General features: G+C 39.0%; 1 protein-coding gene across 1 annotated transcript in view; it reads right to left on the reverse strand.

Annotated features, from left to right (window-relative positions):
- The window catches only part of fam184ab (family with sequence similarity 184 member Ab), a 93,621-nt gene extending 75,205 nt beyond the window's left edge, over positions 1–18,416 (reverse strand). Inside the window, exon 1 of the mRNA XM_026318665.1 lies at positions 17,752–18,416. Coding sequence (XP_026174450.1) covers positions 17,752–17,913 — 162 coding nt within the window. The 5' untranslated portion in view covers positions 17,914–18,416. The remainder of the gene's footprint in view (positions 1–17,751) is intronic.
- Between the last annotated feature and the right edge of the window lie 357 nt (positions 18,417–18,773).

Below are 18,773 nucleotides of genomic sequence, written 5' to 3' on the forward strand. Positions count from 1 at the left end.
CAGGGGAGCAGAAAAACACAGCTATGTAATCACAGCCTCAAAGACATAATCACAGAACAAATATGTTCTATACACAGCACAGAAGCCACTGCATCTCAGACTACTGTGACTAGCAATTTGGTTTCCACCGAATCTCAGTTTGTCCCACCTCCTCTACAGGCTGACAGATAAAAATGCCATGAATGCTGGAAACCGACAATAGGTGCCACAGCCAAGCCCAGATAAAACAGATGAGAAGGCATTATCTCTTTTCTACTGCGCAGAAGACGACTGAGAGCACCTTCTTTTCCTTACGCAACTTTGGTTGAACAGGGACAGTCACAGTATTATGGGAACAATATTTGGAGTAAAAGTGATAGAACTCTTCTCATATTGAAAGCATTGTATATACTTCAAAACTTTAAAATCATATAACATTGGCTAATTGAAAAAGTAAGACCAAATTGTTTAAATCTAAGGCAGCCAGCTGTCTTGGTGAGAATACTTATTAATGAAAAATGCTGCAATGGTTGTAATAATGAGAAGCTTTCTTTGTTTTTGTGTTTTGGACACCATGACCCCATTAAGTTACTGCTTCAAAACTGAACGTGTGGCCTTTGCCATGTTTTTAAAGAAATTACACGCAGGCAAAGTTTCAATTGAAAAACATACTAATAATAAATCATGTCTTCTTTTTTCTAATTTTTACAGCCTTTAGTACTGGAAGGAGAAATGTGTGTATGTGAGTTTGTAAATATGGGTAGTACATTGTGGTCACAGTTATCCAGTCCTTCACCTGTCACCATGAAAACAAGAGAGCCAAGAAAATGTGTTTGTGTCTGATGTTAGATGAGAACAGAGAGTGTTGACCAACTGCCCCAGAGAACAGATTTTCCTGAAAACCCACGTGGGAGTGTGTGGACACAGATCTTCTTGAATTTGTTTACATGTGGGTCTCAAGTCATGGCAGGAAGGAGAAGATGTGAGTGGGTGCATTTTATCTGCCAAGACGGGATGCAATATTTGCAAAATTTTGATTATGAGCAACAGTGGCAGTACCACAAATATGCTTGTACATTTGTTTGCAATGCATGCCAATAAATAGGACTGCAGTGTTTTAGACAGCTTGCAGTCAAATACTGCAAAGTGTAAAAGTGTAAAAAAAGCAAGGTGACATTGAGGGTTCTAGGTATCTGAGTACTTCTTGGTCAGTAGCTTCCCGGCTTCGAGTACTGGTTTAAAAAAATAAATAAATAAATAAATAAAAAATCAGCTTCATTGAGGACTGTCATTTTCATTCTTTAATACTTTTTTAGTAGGTCTGATGTCAATTCTTGTATTATTCTAGTATAGCTTTGTAACACTGGGTGTTCAGTTGTCAGGGTTTTGTTTTTGTTACATTAGATGGAGCAGTTACCCCTAAAAAAAAGTACTGTAGTAAAGGCCCTGTACGTTCATCCAGTCAATCCATTGTATATGTTAATATTCTGTTGACAACAATATCCCTGTTATCTCTGGCTTTGTGCTGTTACAACTGGAGACTTGTCGTGGCTGTCAGAACAGTTCTGCTCCCTCAAGGAACTAGTGATGAAGTGTGGGGAAGGTTTGAGCGGCCACAGCAATGGGCTGAAAGAATGTGAAGTCTGCAACATTTCACTTTGTCCTACTGGAAAGTTTGTGCAGCTAAGGTTTCCACAGGTGCCTGTTGAAGGTTGCAATATTTTTAGAAGCGAGTGGGTAGACTGTAATTACACTCTGCACAGACAGGTGAGGAGGGAAAGCAAGGGGAAGTACTTAAACACTCAAACTCTCTTTGACACACATACATGCACAAACACATATACGTCTGATTGGCAAGGCTTATTGCAAAGATTGCCATGGTAACTAGACACAGCTGCATCCATAAAAAGGGAGGAGGCTAAGGAAGGTGATGGAAAGAATGAGTGTGGTGGGGGCATAAATGAACAAATGACAGAAAAAACGACAGAGAATATGTAGCTGAACATGATTTACATCAAACCCAGTAATTTTGCCTCGGCTGGTGACGCACGTACTAAAAGCAGTGATTGAGTTCAAAAAGGGAGGTGGGCAGGTTGGTAGTCAGGTGCTATCTAATTATCCTGGGGGACACAGCTCACTATAGACAGATGATGATTGAGTTAATGGAAGTGATTATCACCAATTAAGGTTCTCACTGATTAAAAATAATTGCACAGCAACTTGTGTCTGTCTTGACTGGGTGGCAGTCAGAGAAATGAGATTTAATGTAAAAATAGCACTGTTTATCTTTAAAAAAAGTAATGATGCAATGATTTGTGTGGTAATGACACCTTCATGTTCTAAACTCCAGAAATGAGATGCATCAACTCAAGCTACATCCATCCATCCAGCATCTATAGTCGCTTTTTCCTATTTAGAATCACAGGGATCCTATCCCAGCTCTCTTTGCGTGAAAGGCAGGGGTACACCCTGGACAGGTCACCAGTCCATCACAGGGCCACATAGAGACAAACAGCCTCACACACTCACACTCACTCCTATGGGCAATTTAGAGTCAACAGTCTGCCTCACATACATGTTTTTGGACTGTGGGAGGAAACCAGAGTACCTGGAGAAAACCCACGCAAGCACAGGGAGAACATGCAAACTCCACACAGAAAGGTCCCTGCTGGGATTTGAACCAGGAACTTTCTTGATGTGAGGTACATTATCTAAAAATGTCTTCTGTTGCCTTCAGTTATCCCTGGATAGAACATGCTGAAACCACGTTTACAGAAAAAGCAGTTGTTGAAATTGTGGCAGCCCCTATTTCAATGTATAACAGAACAGCAACACAGGTAGCAAGAGAGAAAGAGATTTCAATGTGCACCTATTCGTTGCTGCTGTCTGAACACAGATGAGTCTATATTGAAGGGGTAAGAACACAAGATACTATTAGTGTTGTGGCACCTCCCTTGTAATGCATTACTGCAATGCATGTAAGAGATTTGACTTTAAGTGTTTTGGCCATTAGATTATGTAAAACCTTGTAGATATTGTCTCTATATTTATCAAATGACATTGAATAAAGGTTACATTTTGCAAAACATAAACTTGTCAATGAAATTTAGTTGTGTCTTTTCAGAGCTGTGCTGTTATAAGCCGCTCTAAGAATAACCTTCAAATTATATAATAAATAACGTATACGCCTGAAGCCTCTACTCCATAAAATCAATCTTGTGTTCATAAGTTTCCATTAAATCCTCCTGTTTTGATCACATTCTTAAAAACCTGCTGACAAAGGGCTGACCGGGCACCACTAAGGACAGAGTGATCCGGTTTCATCTGTATGACAGTTATATTTTTCTCAACTTGCTGCCTTAGTTTGCAGTGTGACCAGGACAACCATAGAAAACCACATTGGGAAAACAATGCAGCTAAATGGACTGGTATCTGAGTTATAGCCTACACTTTTCACTACCATCAACATTAAAGTCTGATAATTCAACCTCAGTCACTAAACAGTTTTAGTTAAACCTGTTAGATTAAGCATGTCATATTACTAACCATTTTCTCTAAGCTGCAACCTGCTTGTTTTAGCTATGTGTTGAGATCGGAGTAGGTGGATAACAACAACCTATAATTTATGGTAGAGGTTGTCAGCAAGGATACATACAATGGGATACAGTAGATTTTAGCCTAGCCCTGCCATAAAATGAAGGACGAAGTTACCAGGCAGCAGAGACAGTGGCATGACATATGCTTTACCATATAGGGTGAGAGATGTGTGTTTTATTGCATTTTTCTGCCTCTGTTGCTGCTGCTGTTCAGAATCAGGTCAGATGAGTCACCAGAAGCAGAGGCCCAAAGCTACGATGTTTCTCTCTAATCCACTCTCAGCCTGATGTGATAATGTGATCGCATTCAGCTTGCTCTTCTGTTCATGGCTAATGTCTCAGTTTGTGTGCTTGTTTACTGCATGGCCATTTGTTAGAGTTAGGGTTTTACTGATGTGGGTTTTCAGAGGTTGTCCGCCCTGTGATGGAACCTGTTGTTAGACAGTATAGACTGGGGCTAACACCTCAACCATTTTCCTGCCAAAAAAAAAAAAAAAAAAACAAGGAAATAACATTTATCTCAGATCTCTCTGCTATGAACAGAAACAGTAACTGTCTGGTCAAATTAAAAGAATTTTGGTTATAGTGCTGATAGTCTTAAGTTAACTCTCAATAAGACAAATACCTTTTTCAAATAAAGTCACCAAACATTCACTGGTTTCAGTGTCAAATTGTTTTGTTGCTCTTCTCTGTCCTGTGCATATCATTTTAAATTTTATACTTTTCATCATTTTTTGTTGTCACATTCTAAGCTGCCAAAGTTTTTGAATATCTGCTATGACGGCTGAAACTCATCACCTTTACTTTCCATCTCGCTAGATGAACTTGTTCATGCATTTGAACTGAACATTAGGATTAACTGGCATTAACAGGCCATTATGAACACCATTCCTACAGATCCTGACCTGCATTTTTAATGCTAATTTCCCAACCAGAGTAGTTCAGCAGTGTAAATCTAATGACTTTGTCTCATTCTAAGCTAAATTTTCACACTCTCCAGCTCCGCTCTCTCTGCTTCACCTCCTTCAATGTAATATTTAAATTTCAGATGAAGAATAGCATCGTCCAGAAACCCAGTGATTCTGTTTATGACTCTTTGTGCCTGTTTCTCTTTCATCTTCTATGCGCATATGTTACTATATGTGTGTTAGTTTCCAGGCGGTAGCTGGCTTGTCCAGTCGACCATCTCTCTCTGGCTGTCTCCCTCACCGCATGGGCTAACCCTGACTGACACCAACCCTGCCCAGAGGCTAAACACAGCAGTTTCACATATATTCAGCTCTGTCCCCCCCACACACAGACACACACTAACACACACAGTTGTCACAACGACAGCTTGATCTAATCTGACCTCTGCCTCAGATGCCTGGTTTTAGGTGTTTGTGTGTGTGGTTATGTGTCCACAGCTGTTGAATGATGAGATATATTCCATCACCTGCTTCCCAGTGAGGCTCCTGTGAAATAGAGGATGACCGTCTCCTGAAACCACACACACTTGTACTTCTCTGCACTGTGCTCCTTACTTATGCATTGTTCTTTCTTGTCTGTATCCTGTCTTACTCTTTCTACCCTTGTCCCACTCTTTGTCTCTACTGTCCTAAAAGTTGTCAGTCGTGTCTGTAGCATGTGTTGGCTCAGCAGAATGACAGTGGTGGAACATTTAACACAAATGAATGTCTACTCCTCACATATAACTCTACATTGCAGAAATACAAATACATATGCAATACTAGCCTTTAACTACAAGTCAGATTTTAATAATCAGATTCACTGTACTGATAAGCAGTGGTGGTTTAAGCAGAATACAAAATTAATCATAAATGACAAAAACAATTAGTTTTTTTTTCTATTGTTATGAAATGCAAAGTTACTACTTTGTGTTTCTGAATGTTTTAGGGTACCCTGACAATCTGGATTCAACCACTGAATCGGCTTTTTTTTTTTTTTTTTACATTTGGAACAGACTTGAGGCTCTAAAGTCATGCATACATCCAGTGTATATCACAGGATTTTAATCATTTAATCTGTTGGGTAAGAATAAAATATAACACATCAAGTATTGAGTACATTGTTACCATAGTCCACAGAAATGAGGCAAAAGCCAGAGTATACTGGCTCATTAGGTGATCTCTCCCATACTGTGCTATCTGATTTACAGCCTTCTGCAGGTCAACCACTGGAGCGTGAATATCATTTAAGGTGTGATCATTCTCTGTTGAGTCATGTTCTAGCTACAGTCACCTGCATGGCTAGAGGTCATTCTCCTCAGCTGTTGGTCTCACAGAAAAGGCTGTTACAAGCCTGCGTCGCACAAAATATGATGTATGAATGGGACGATCATTATGGAGAAAGCATTAAGAATAGCACAGCACTGGGCCCCTCTGGGAACTGCTTGCTCTCTCTCTCACTGTCTTTTCCTCTGTTTTGCTCACACTCACAGTAACAGCACAATGAATTTCATTAGCAGTGGCATCAGTGTCTATAGCACTTGTAGCCTGAAGCCTGTCTATTTCGTATGTGTGTGCGGGGGTGTGTGTCTACGTCTGTGTGATCTCATCATTTGTTGCATGATGGGATTGAGCGAACCCTTTTTAAATAGCACAGGAAGACGTCAAGCCTGAGAGAAAACTGGTCTACTTTGCACATGTGCTCTTAATCTCTGTCACAGCTCACCTGCAGAGCTATCAAAGAGTACAGAAATAAAAAAGCAAGGGACAGCCAGAGGAAAGGAGCCAGCAAACATTCTGCTCAAGTGATACTAGGTTACAAATCCACTACTAACTGTCCACATTTTGTGTTGACTGGACAGCTTAGAAGGCTAGATGTGAATTTTGGCATATACGTAGTGGATTCAGACTGCTTTAATGTAGAATGGATAATTAAAAAACAAACAAAAACAAAATTTCCTCACGCTCACTCTTAATGTTTAGATTTGTAACTGAAGTATGCAGAGCTTGTATGACAGACAGTACTTTCGTTTTCAGTATCTTACTGTATGGGGTCACATGACAATTATAACTGGAGGGGCCAAACTTTGCGTAATACTTTTTGAGATCAACCTAGGATTTCTGTACATTTTTAGCACGGATTAACTGAGTGACCTTTGCGAAGGAAAAGCCAATTCACTGATACCTGCGTGTAATTAAATCTACTTTTCAGCTAGATCTGAGCATACCATATAACAAGAACAAATTCAGCATTAAAAGAAAAATGAAAAAAATATACTCAGCAACAGCTGTGTGATGCAGACAGCTTGCTTTAGGATTTAACATTATTGAACATTCATTATTCTTCAAACTGAGAGCTGTGCCAAGGAATTTATCTTTCATTTTTCAGGATTAGTTTCTGTCTGGAGAAAGAATGCCATTGACCTTTCATTTCTAAAATATAAACTTTTTATGTTACCCCTCAAACACCTGAACATGTAAATAATTCAGGTAGATTATAAAGAGACAGTTAAATATACGTAACTTCTGTTTATTCTGTTTAAATGGTTAAATTGCAAACTTCTAAAGTCTGTTATATAAGGTAAAATATGCAAAAAAAAAAAGATATATGAATATAATAAAGATCCCTATAACAAATATTAAATAGGATGAAATCATTCTTTTATAAGCCAAGATATGTGCAGAGCAACAGATTTCTACACTTCATTATGACCTGATTTATTCTAAATTCATTCATTTTAGCACACAGCATCTTTTTAGACAGTAGTGAGTATAAAGAAGCAGCTACAGTTTCTGCAGCACAAATAGTATCAGTTGCATTTGGCTCCAACATCCGCGGGATGTTAGAAAATACTAAGTAATCTATGTCTTTCATATAAAAGCAAAGTCACTTTAAATGTCCAAATTGTTGAGACAGAGAAGAAAAAACAAAAAAACTTAGCTGTACTTCTGCCAACAGCAGTAATCAACGGATGGCACAGCTGGCTGCAGCTGGAGCTCTGATTGGGCTGTAGCAGGAGTGTACTTTCCTCAAGTGTTTTGCAAACAGAGAGCAAGGTTTTCTACCTTTTTCTACCCTCTGTGATTCAGGTTGTGTTTGTCAGCTGCTCTGGGATGAGAGATGCCCGTATCAACCATAAAATTTAATTTGGACAAATAGGGTGAATCTACAGCTCCCTAGTTACTGTAGCTGGGATGCATTACTCTATTACAGCCCCAGCTTTTGATAGGACGGGCAGATTTTAACACAACCCTGTGCCTGAGACTACTGAATAATCGACTAAATTAAGTATTTTAAAAATACTTAGTAATAGTTAAGCATATTCCTTGTTTGACGAAGCTCAGGGTGACTAACATTTATGTCTTAATACTTTACTGCACATCAAGCCAGCTGAGCTGCATTAAATGTTGCAAACTAAACTATAGAGAAAATGAGGAACAAGGAACAAAAATGAATCTCAGCAACATTTAACTTACTCCAAGGTACAAAGAGGCATAGAGAAGCAAGATGGGCATTTGTGAAGAATGAGCTTATCGATTAGACATAAACCTCCACTCAGAGAACTGAATGGTTTAAAAGAAGGGGCGCTGAGTCATGGGGTTGTCAGCCACTCTGGGTAAAGAAGGTCAGAGAGCTGTATGGATAAATAGATACTTGGGGTAATCGTCTGCAACACCCCAACGAGTTACAGTATAACTACCCCCTTTGAAGATTAGGTCAACCTTACCTTCTTACACACTGAAGTTCGTCCCGTCCACTACAATTCATCTAATAGAGTCAGCTTGGGGTCAGGGAACTTGCATTGTGATATAAAAGTAAAAGAACAGCCAGAAGTGTTGATTTGGGTAATTTAATATAGATGGTAGAAATGATTTTTCATCTTAAAATAAAATTCTGACTTCTACAGACACATACCCATAGTTTAACTGCAAAACTAATGCATCTCCATGGCAACAAGCGATAGAATGACTAGTCTATTTCTGTTTTCCACTTTCAATTCTTAACATTTTAAAATTCCTCAGTCACACAGAACATATTCAATTTACACTAAATGTCTAGTAAGTGTCCATTTTCATCCCGTTATTTCCTTCCATTCTGTCAATGTTAGTGGTCATAATATCCCAAATATCCCCCTAGGGATCCGTTTCATGTTATCTTAATGAGAAGACAGACTGAGGGCTCGGTGAAGGCAAAGCGAGCACTACTGTTTGTCCTTTAGCCAGAGGGAAGGACAGACAGATAAACAGAGACATGGAGGGACGACGTGAAGGAGAGAAGAGTAAACAGGCCTGCCAATTTTAGAAAGGGCCGAGACAAACATGGTCTTCAGGAAAAGAAAAAAAGAAAAGAAAAAACAGACAAAACAAATAAAAGGGAAATAACAGAAGGGTGTACCCCTGTCTTCTACCCAAAGAAAGCTGGGATAGGCTCCAGCAGATCCCCATGACCCTGGTTAAGGAATAAGCGGGTATAGAAAATGGATGGATGGATGGATGGTATTCATCATCAATACGTATATATACCATATATTTATACTGTATAAATGTGATATAGATGATTATAAATAATTTCAATGCATAACAGACTTCTTTAAGTTTGTGTCACATTATGCAGATGATAACTTTCTGTATCTCTCTTGTCTAACTCTACTAATGAAGATGACAGTACATTCAGAACTAATAAATATAATCATGTCACTATAACATTTTACTTTAATCCTCCTATGTTTGGTCAGTAACTATGTCACTGTCTATGAATTGAGTTGGTCAAATGTGTTTAATTAAATCACTCATTACAAATTAGTGGTGCATTATGCTACTACCAGTCTTGGTTTCTGAACATATGTCCATCTGTTCTGTTCTGTTTTTGCTGTCCTTGGGTATTTATAACATCCATCCATCCATCCATCCATCCATCATCTATACCTGCTTATTCCTTAACCAGGGTCACAGGGATCTGCTGGAGCCTATCCCAGCTCTCTTTGGGTGAAAGGCAGGGGTACACCCTGGACAGGTCCCCAGTCCATCACAGGGCCACATAGACACAAACAACCTCACACACTCACACTCACTCCTATGGGCAATTTAGATTCACCAATCAACCTAACATGCATGTTTTTGGACTGTGGGAGGAAAGTCCCTGGAGAAAACCCACACAAGCACAGGAGAACATGCAAACTCCACACACAAAGGTCCCTGCTGGGTTTTGAACCAGGAACTTTCTAACTTTATATATACACAGTGTATTTATAACAAATTTCTTTTCACAGATATGGTCTGAATCAGGTTCAAAAGGCATAGTGGACTAAAGGTTTACTAGTGCAATTAAAAGTTTAGAATCTATACTTGTAACTATTGAAAATATAATTTAATTAAATGCAAGACTGAGTTTTTGAAACTGAAAACTGTTAATTCAATTTACAAACCATTACTGTAAACAGCAGTAGTCTAAAGCACCCTGGGCCATATTTTGTTTTTTAATCAAAGCATCCTTGAACAACATATTACAGCTACCACTGCTTTATTCATTATACTGAATACTTAATTTCTATATTTTGCCTTCGTCAGCAGATCCACTGTTAGGTGTTCTAAGTGCACTTTACCTGGTTTTCCCATCAGGAAAGAGAAACAGAACCCAGTGAATAAGGACAGGTCCCTGGGGGCCATGTAGACTTAGACTGCTGCCAAGAAGAGAAGAGAAACTCGCTCCTGACAATGTCTGCCAAAAAAGTTCCCTTTTTGAGTTAAATCTGTAGGCTGGTGTCAAGATGAGAGATCTAGACTTTGCAGTGGCTTTCAGTCAAAAATTATTTTTTGAAGGCTGATTCCAATATTTATGTATTTATTTTATTTTAAAAAATACCTGATATACTTTCTGAATCAATATAGGACGATTTTATGCAAAAATGTTTTAAACACGGACATAAACGGAGACCTTTCTGAGGGGAGAACTGTCAGTTAAGGTACACTGAGGCAGGTTTGTTGGCTGAAATAAGCAGGCACAGGAAAAGGCAGCAGGGATTTGTTTGATTTAAAATGAAATAGGCATGGAGAAGAGAAACCTGGCCAAAAGCTGTGATTGATGATGGACTTTTCAAATGACCCACATGCAAATTTATGCACAGTAACTTATTTTCTCTTACTATATTAAGACAGTTATGTGTTAAATATATACACATATACACTGTACCACAATATGCCGGTGAGATAAAAAAATGAAACGCATTATGAAGTAAATTACTTCATATAGAGATCGACCAAAGGAAATACTACACGTATTGGATAGTACTAATAGCTGAAAATGACAGATAAAGTTAATGGATGAAGTGCTCATTCCTTGGTGAAAACAGCACACACAGAATGCAGAAGCATTCAAAAGTCTGCTGTTACTATTACAGTGATGTGGTTATGTTTTACATTTAGAATCACAATCAGCCCTGCACAGCTGCTGTTGCCCATAAGCTGGTGCCTTTCAATATGGCCACCAGAAGGACTGTTACATCACCTGAAAGCGCTCACAGTTAACAATCCCATGCAGAGCGAGCCTTGTTGCAGGCGATTTGTGGCAGAGCAGTGATGGGTTATATGCTGCTGGCCTGTCCCATTACTGCCTGGTAGTCCTGATGGAAATAACACAGGCCTGTTCTTTGTTCTCTGATAAATGTGTTCCTTTAGCTTTGAACAAGCTAAAACTCGACTGAGCTTGGACAGATTCCTTCTTCTCTGACATACAGCAATGAACACATACAGAAAAGATGTAACAAGGACAGAGGGGAAAGAGAAGCAGACAGCTGTAAACCATCCAATATACATTGTAAAACCTGATCTTTCTCTCCTACCAATGACCACAGAAGGAAGATTTAACAGATGTCTTTTCAGATATCAGCACAAATATTTGTTTACTCACAAAACAGGATGATGTTTCATGGCATGATGGATTTGATGGAAGTGATGAAAAAAAAATCAGTATTAATATTATTGTATTAATTTATTGTAGTGTGGTACAATAAATGTAATTTCAAGCCCTAGAAATTCCAAACCTATATCAACATTAGTCATTCAGTAAATCAGTGAGGCAGGTTTCTTTGCAGTTTTTGAGTTGAGTACAGTCATACCAAGGCACCACACTGGAATAAATTCTCAGGTCAGACATCTCATAACGGTAAGAATAAAAATACACTGGCTGTGTTTACAGACAAACATTAATAATTTTGGAAAGGCTTTTATGAGACTTTTCAAAAATAACAAAACATATTTGATAGATCTGACATAGGTAACAACTAATCACACACTGCGTTGCTCTACGTCTCGCCTGTTTGTGCAGCATGATTGGTTTTAGCATCAGATAACTGAAACAAGGCGGAGAAGAGTAATGGCAATGTGGTTTCAGGATGTCCAAAGCAGAGGAAACACTCAAGGTCAAACACTAAGAATGACTCAGGAAACCACACACACCTCATGAATCTGTGACCAACTGTGTGTGCAAATCAGCGGTGCTTCAGGCTGATAAGTCTCTAGCCCAGTCTCTCTCTATGTGTTTCAGTGTGTGTACAAACGTGTGTGTGTGTGTGTGTGTGTATATATCTTAATGAAATCTGACAGAGAATTGTGACAATCAGTGAAGGAGCATCCTGCAGAGGTTAATAAGCTGCACTCCTCAGAGCAGCAGAAGGCCACCACACACACAATTACATCACACGTACACACACAAATGTTCTGTGTGCTTTCATTCTCCAACAATTACATTCAGAGATAAATTCAACAAGTTATGAGGGGCAATCCTTCCAAGTTTGTCACTTCCAGAAAAGACTGGCAGGATGGTGGTGGTGCACTTCCTTTTTGCTGTGGTAAGTAACAGTGTACACTGAATTTTTGTAGCCTCTCAACCATGCCATCATTTAAAACACTCACAAACATAGAGCAGCTGTTTCTTCTTGACATATATAGAGGTGTATTAAATGCTAAGGCCTAAAAAGACAACCAAAACTCTCTGCAGAAAAACAAAGCCATTAATTTACACTAAACCTAAAATCTCAATAGCTAATCTTCAAATCTGTCTTGGGAGTACGTTTCGTTCAATTAAGAGAGTATTTGTTTCTCGGAAAGAGACTAATGATACTGTAACAACCGTAGCAGATGAAAAAGTGGTAGTAGCAGGGCTACTGGCACAGAATGCAACTACAATGAGCAGTATTGGACTTAAAAATCCCTACCATCCTTACTCAATTCCCTAGTCTGGAGTCATGTTGGTATGACCATCTGCCCAGGCTACAGATAACTGCACCACCACCCTTGGATTATGGCAGCAAAACACGTATACACATGAAAGCACACCCACATACTTACATCTTGGCTTGAATGTCACTGCCAAGTGTTGACAGTGTATTTGTGTGTGAGTGTTTTATCAGCAGGATTTAAGGCAGTACAGCCACTTAATACAGGAAATTGGTTAAAAAAAACCAAAACATTCAGACCTCTACTAAAAAATATCTTTTTCATATCGGCATATCTGTTAATATTTTGACATTTTCCAATCATAAGGATCACATCATTCCTGCACTACCAAACGCACACTTGGCCACAATGCAATATTGGGGATACCATAAAATTAGAAAACTGCTGAGCCTTATTTTGGAGAGCAGCTTGTGTTGATTCTCATCCTCTAGCTCTTTGGTAAGAAGCACAAAGCAGGGAGGGGGGAATGATGAATACATGGAAAAAAACCCATAAACAACAAATGACTCTAAAGACGAAAGAACCATTGCTGATTAATAATTCAGACAGCATATTATTTAATGTGTTATCAATGAATAAGTCATTTCATTGTGACACTACAGTACAAAACCATGTAGTTGTGAATTATGTATTGTAACTGTTCAGGTTAGTTTCCAAGCCTCATATAATTTCTCCTAAAATACCAGTGGGATATATTGTATCTGTACACCTACATACTATATAGTTAAGATTACAGTGCCTACTGCACAATATCATATCCAGGCAAAGCCCTTGTTAAGTAAAGCTACAGAAATGTTAAACGGTACACAGGAAGATATTAGTAAAGGGATTCTGATGCTGAGGCTAGAAAGTAATTCTGCAAATGTATTCTTCAATATCTGAATACAACTTGGTTGAAATGTTTATGTGCATGGTGATGTTGTGGTGCTGCAGCACTACAGAGTATGACTTACACACTATCACTACAGCATTTCACTATCACTGTCTCTTTCTGTCCTTTCGTCCAGAAATACTTGGAGATGGAGAGCTCAGATGTCCATTTCTGACTCACTTCAGCACTGAAGTCAATCAGGCATTGCTGATGAAACTCACATATACATATACGCACACACACGCACGCACACACACACACACACGCACACACACACACGCACACACCAGAGGCTAGGTAATACATTTGTTATAGAGGATTTTCCTGATGATGTAAAATGACATGCTGCCCGCTCTGTATCTCAAAGCGCTGACAACAACCAGGAGCTTCAGCCCTGACTCACTGTGGACACGCTACAAAATCACGCTTATTCCTGTATGAAAAAAATCCTCTGCCCACTTCTTACAATACAATACCCTGAATTATAATTTATATAAAACTTGTTGCCATAGTAGCAAAACCCCTACATGGCCTTCTTTTTGACAGAGGCTCTACAATAAAGGGACAACCATCAGAGAGTATAACTTATGAATTATGGCTTTCCAAAGAAAAAAAAAAAGAAAAAAAAAACAAAAAAACAGTGAAATCCTTGCATAGCCTGGACTACACAAAGAGCTGGAAAAGCAGCTTTGTGGGATTAAAAATTACTGCAAGTAGTCTTTAAATAACACTGGCAGCAAACACGTCTTGCATCACAAATCATAAAATTCAACACCACAGGAGAATTACAATCAATGACTGACTTACAGAGTATGCATGAAATCTCTGCAAAAGCATTTAAAGCCAACACTTTGCATCAAAGCTGCATTGAACTGACAACACTTTTGAACTGATCTTAACAACCAGGTTGATGAGTCAGATAATTGACAGAAATTAGAAAATTCAAAGTGGAAAAAGCCCAACCAAAACAGTAGTTCACCTAGAACAAAGGGACAAGAAATTCAGAATAAAAAGGAAACTGACTTTCAATAAATCAGAACATGCAGACAGCTGAGTGAAAACAAAAGAAGACTCAGGGTTAAAGTAGGTCAGTCAAATAAGAGAAACAATTCAGTTGCTTCAATCACTCCCAAGTCATCCCCACAGCAGACTGGAAATCATTCAGCATGGGATGGGTCAGAGAGGTTTCAGAGTTTCTCTTCATTCCTGAACGCACCTCTGACTCCACAGAAATCAGCGGCCAGTGTGAGCAGATGGCCGGAATGCTATCGGCCCACTCTCCTGCTTTGTTGTGGCCTAATACGGCAAAGCATGGGAGATACAAGGCTCAGATGTGTCACCTAAGGGGATGTGTGGGCATCATCTGACTTGACTTGTGAAAATACCATTTACTATTGTTTTATGTGGTAAATACTAGTAGAAAATACGGCTTCTCTTTGCTTTCAGTGAGGCTATGTTTAATAGTTTTGTAAAGCCCAAAACAATTTTGCCAGATTTCCCTTTTGACTGATGTTATGCCAATGTTATATTTGATGAAATATGAACAAAATTTTCAAATGCATCCAAACAGACAAAAAATATGAGCATGTCACAAATTCTTTGTTCAGCCTAAACCCAAACGTACTATTCCAGGAGATATCCCTCCACTTACCTGAGCTTGTGCTAGTAGACTGTTCTGTTTGACTAATAATCACCTCTTACCTTTATTTTAACTTCCATTATGGAAACATCCATGCTTGACTGTAAATCCATGCTTGACTGTAAAATCAAGGAAATCCTGGATGTGAGTTTTCTGTTGGTATTAATCAGATTTACAGTACACCTCTCTCCTGCATTTGATCATTTTGTGAAAATCACATCCTAATTTAAGGAATCTGAAGAAATCATGTTCTAGAAATGATGAATTGGGTTGTAAGTATTACACTGTAAACGTAATCCTTGACTATGGTTTCCAGAGGCGGTGTGTCCACATTTCAAAGACACTGATCTTACCATTGGCAGAGCCCTTGAAAGAAATGAACTGGAAAAGGAAAGAAATGAACTGTGCATTAATAATTCATATTCAGCTGGTCGGGCAGCTCACTTAAATGTTTTGTGCATCATTTTTCCCTTTAAGCATGGCTTTTGCTACATTTTGTGTTGTTTGGCACCGTTCTGTGCCCATTTGGCAAAAATACATCTGCACATCAAGGTTAAAACTTAGCTTAAAATGAACAAATACTGTGAATCTGAACCTCTGAAGCTGGAAATAATAATCTAAAGCATAGTATTTAACAGTTTGTGAAAAGGGCCCATGAAGAAAGATCTATAGAGTATTAAATTTAGTTCACGTATTATTTCCTTTGAGTTAGCATCTGACGAGCACTGACAGATGAAGGATTACATTTTTGACTGTTCGCTGAAACTAAGTAAAATTTAAAAAAAAACAACAAACAAAACAAAAAAAACAGTAGGATATAGAAATACATCTACATTCAAAAAACATAATGTTTGTAAGCTCCTTAATGTTTATTATTAAATAGGTAGTATATAACAGGGAATTAGGTAACAAGGTGAAAAGACATTCTTTTAGTTCCAATGTAACTTTGAAAAAGCTAAGCTGCACTGAAGCTCAGCACACACCTAGCCCGAGGCCGTGGAATTATGTTTTTTTTTTCTTCAGCATACACTTCTCCAGCACAAAGAGAAATACTGAGAGTTAGAGTCAGCACGTAATCCTTGGAGGATACAACTGACTTGAGGTGTCATATCCTTCAGCGGCAAAGAGGAGGCATCTTCAAAAAAAACCACCTGTAAGCATGTGAGGCACTAGTAGACCTCCAGCCTGATGATAATGACATACTGGAGCCATAAACATGCTTTGACACCGTGTGAATGTTGTAGAGAGGTTGTGGCTCTGTGTTAGAAGTAAGAACCCTGTCATTTTGAGGAGTGATAGATGAAAGCACTGATCCACAGGGCAAAAACATTTGAAATGCCCTTGAAAGCCAACAGGTTACAACAGTGCAGAAATATAAGATCGAAGTCAGAGGGGCCAAAGTAAGTAAAATGCTGAAGTAAAGAAATTCCTGGTAATGTGCTCCTAAATCTATTATACAGCCTGCATATTAACAGTACATTTATTCCCCCACATCTAAAGATTACATGTGGTAGAAATAAATATTTAAGTAAAATGTGCATCAAAACACACAAAAAATTCAATTCAACATGCATATGCTCTGGCATAACATCAGGGGAATTGCAAAGCATGGAATAAAATATTCTGAATAAATAAGTGTAGGGAGTACAGGGAATATTCAAGATATTCAAATATCCAGTTATCTATGTCTTATTTTCAATGTCTCATTTTCAAGCTATGAACAGCTATCAAAGTATAAATGAAGCCTCTAATTTTGATGCATAATTATCTATAAGCCCCCATAACAACATTAACATGGGCAAGTAAAAAATACCAGCATAGTTTGTGTTGCAATAGGGGTTTAACGAATGATCTGAATAATAGTGTGGCTAATGACCTGCTGGTGATTGATACAGCATCAGAGCAGACCAGGTACGCCTGCAAGAGCTGATATCTCCCAAGCTTGTCGTTCTTTTAGTAAGAACTGGAAATTACACCAGACTCCTTTAAAGAATATGTCAGTTTTAGTTTTCTTTTCGATTTGACTTCAATAAAAGCCTGAGTCACGCGTCTTGTAATTAATTAGGAGCAACTGCTTTTGAATGCGGTGCATAATTCAAAACACCAAGCAGCATGTATGTCAATTATAATTCAACTTAATACGTACTTCACCTGTCATTCCCAAACATATTACTCATACATTCGGCTGTAATATGAAATGTAAACAAAAGAAATTCTTAATTATTTTATTAGAGATATTAATGTTTAATGTTACAAGTCGCCGAATGTTCTAATAGATTGCAGATTTAATTAAAAAAAATAAAATTCTTGTTTACCTATTAGAAACCTTCACCAATAGGAGATGAATTAATAAATAGTAAAAATTCCTAAGGGAGTTTGGTGCTCAGGTCTCACACGGGAACGGAAGGTACATACAGGGTTTAACCCTGGGGTTGAAACACTGCTCGGGAAGAGTGAAAAATAGGCCTCATTAATATTCCTTACCTTTGTCAGCTGTGCTATTTTCTTGCTTATCTTCAGGTGCAAGTCTTGGGTATATTCCATGGCGATGCCGGATTGAAAGGACATGCCAGAAGCCGAGGATGAACTAAATTTCCCCTGACCGGCAGGGCAGTAATACTGCTGCCAACCCGACCCAGTCGCCATCTTCACGAGGTTGCTTCAGATGCTTAAGAAAGATACGGGCTGTGATAATAAACTGGACGGCGCTAATGAGGTGGACAGGACTGGGACAGTGTCGGACTTTTTCAGAGACAACAAAAATGAATCAAAAACTGGAAACCTTTTTAGCCCACATAATGTTAAAATTTTGTTTCATTTTGCTCGGGTCCGGTTAACAGTACACCAGAGGAGAAAACATGTAAATTTAAGCACCAGATATGTTAACAACTACCATCTCCTCCGGTCAAAATGTGGCCGTTTTCAGTGGTCCGAGGTTCGGGTCCTGCCTGCTGTCACCTGGCGCTGATGTGGAGCTGTTTTCGGGCAGCTGGCTGGCTCCCGGTCGGTCACCTTGATATGGAAATGTCTCAACGGGAGCTGTTAACGGTGATTCCTCCTCGGTGCATTCCGGCTACACTGCCGGAGAGAGTGTAGAGATTGACGGTGTGTGTGAGTGAGCAGGACGGGCTCGGCGGTTGGTCGCTGCTGCTCTGTTGCCATGGATCACCTCAACAGTTTATGCTGCATTCACGTAGGATGGGAGCAGCGCTGCGTTCAAGTACTGTCGGAAACATCGACAGTGAGCGCACATGCTACGTGGTGGAGATGACGGTGAAAGCGAGATGTGACGTTCAAGATGTGGGTGGCGTTGTTTGGCGTTTGATTTAGATTAATATCACACTGAAGTCACGTATATGGTGATTTGAGATGCATGCCCAACACCAGACCCAAGGTTTCTTCAGAGAGAGAGATTTGGAGAAGCTGAATTTATGACAATGATGCCTAAACCAATTAAACAGACTAATGTATAATTGGTTCAAGTCGATTGGCTGGTGTCCAGTAGC

This window comes from Mastacembelus armatus, chromosome 24 (genome assembly GCF_900324485.2).
Source record: "Mastacembelus armatus chromosome 24, fMasArm1.2, whole genome shotgun sequence".
Taxonomy (NCBI): Eukaryota; Metazoa; Chordata; class Actinopteri; order Synbranchiformes; family Mastacembelidae; genus Mastacembelus; species Mastacembelus armatus.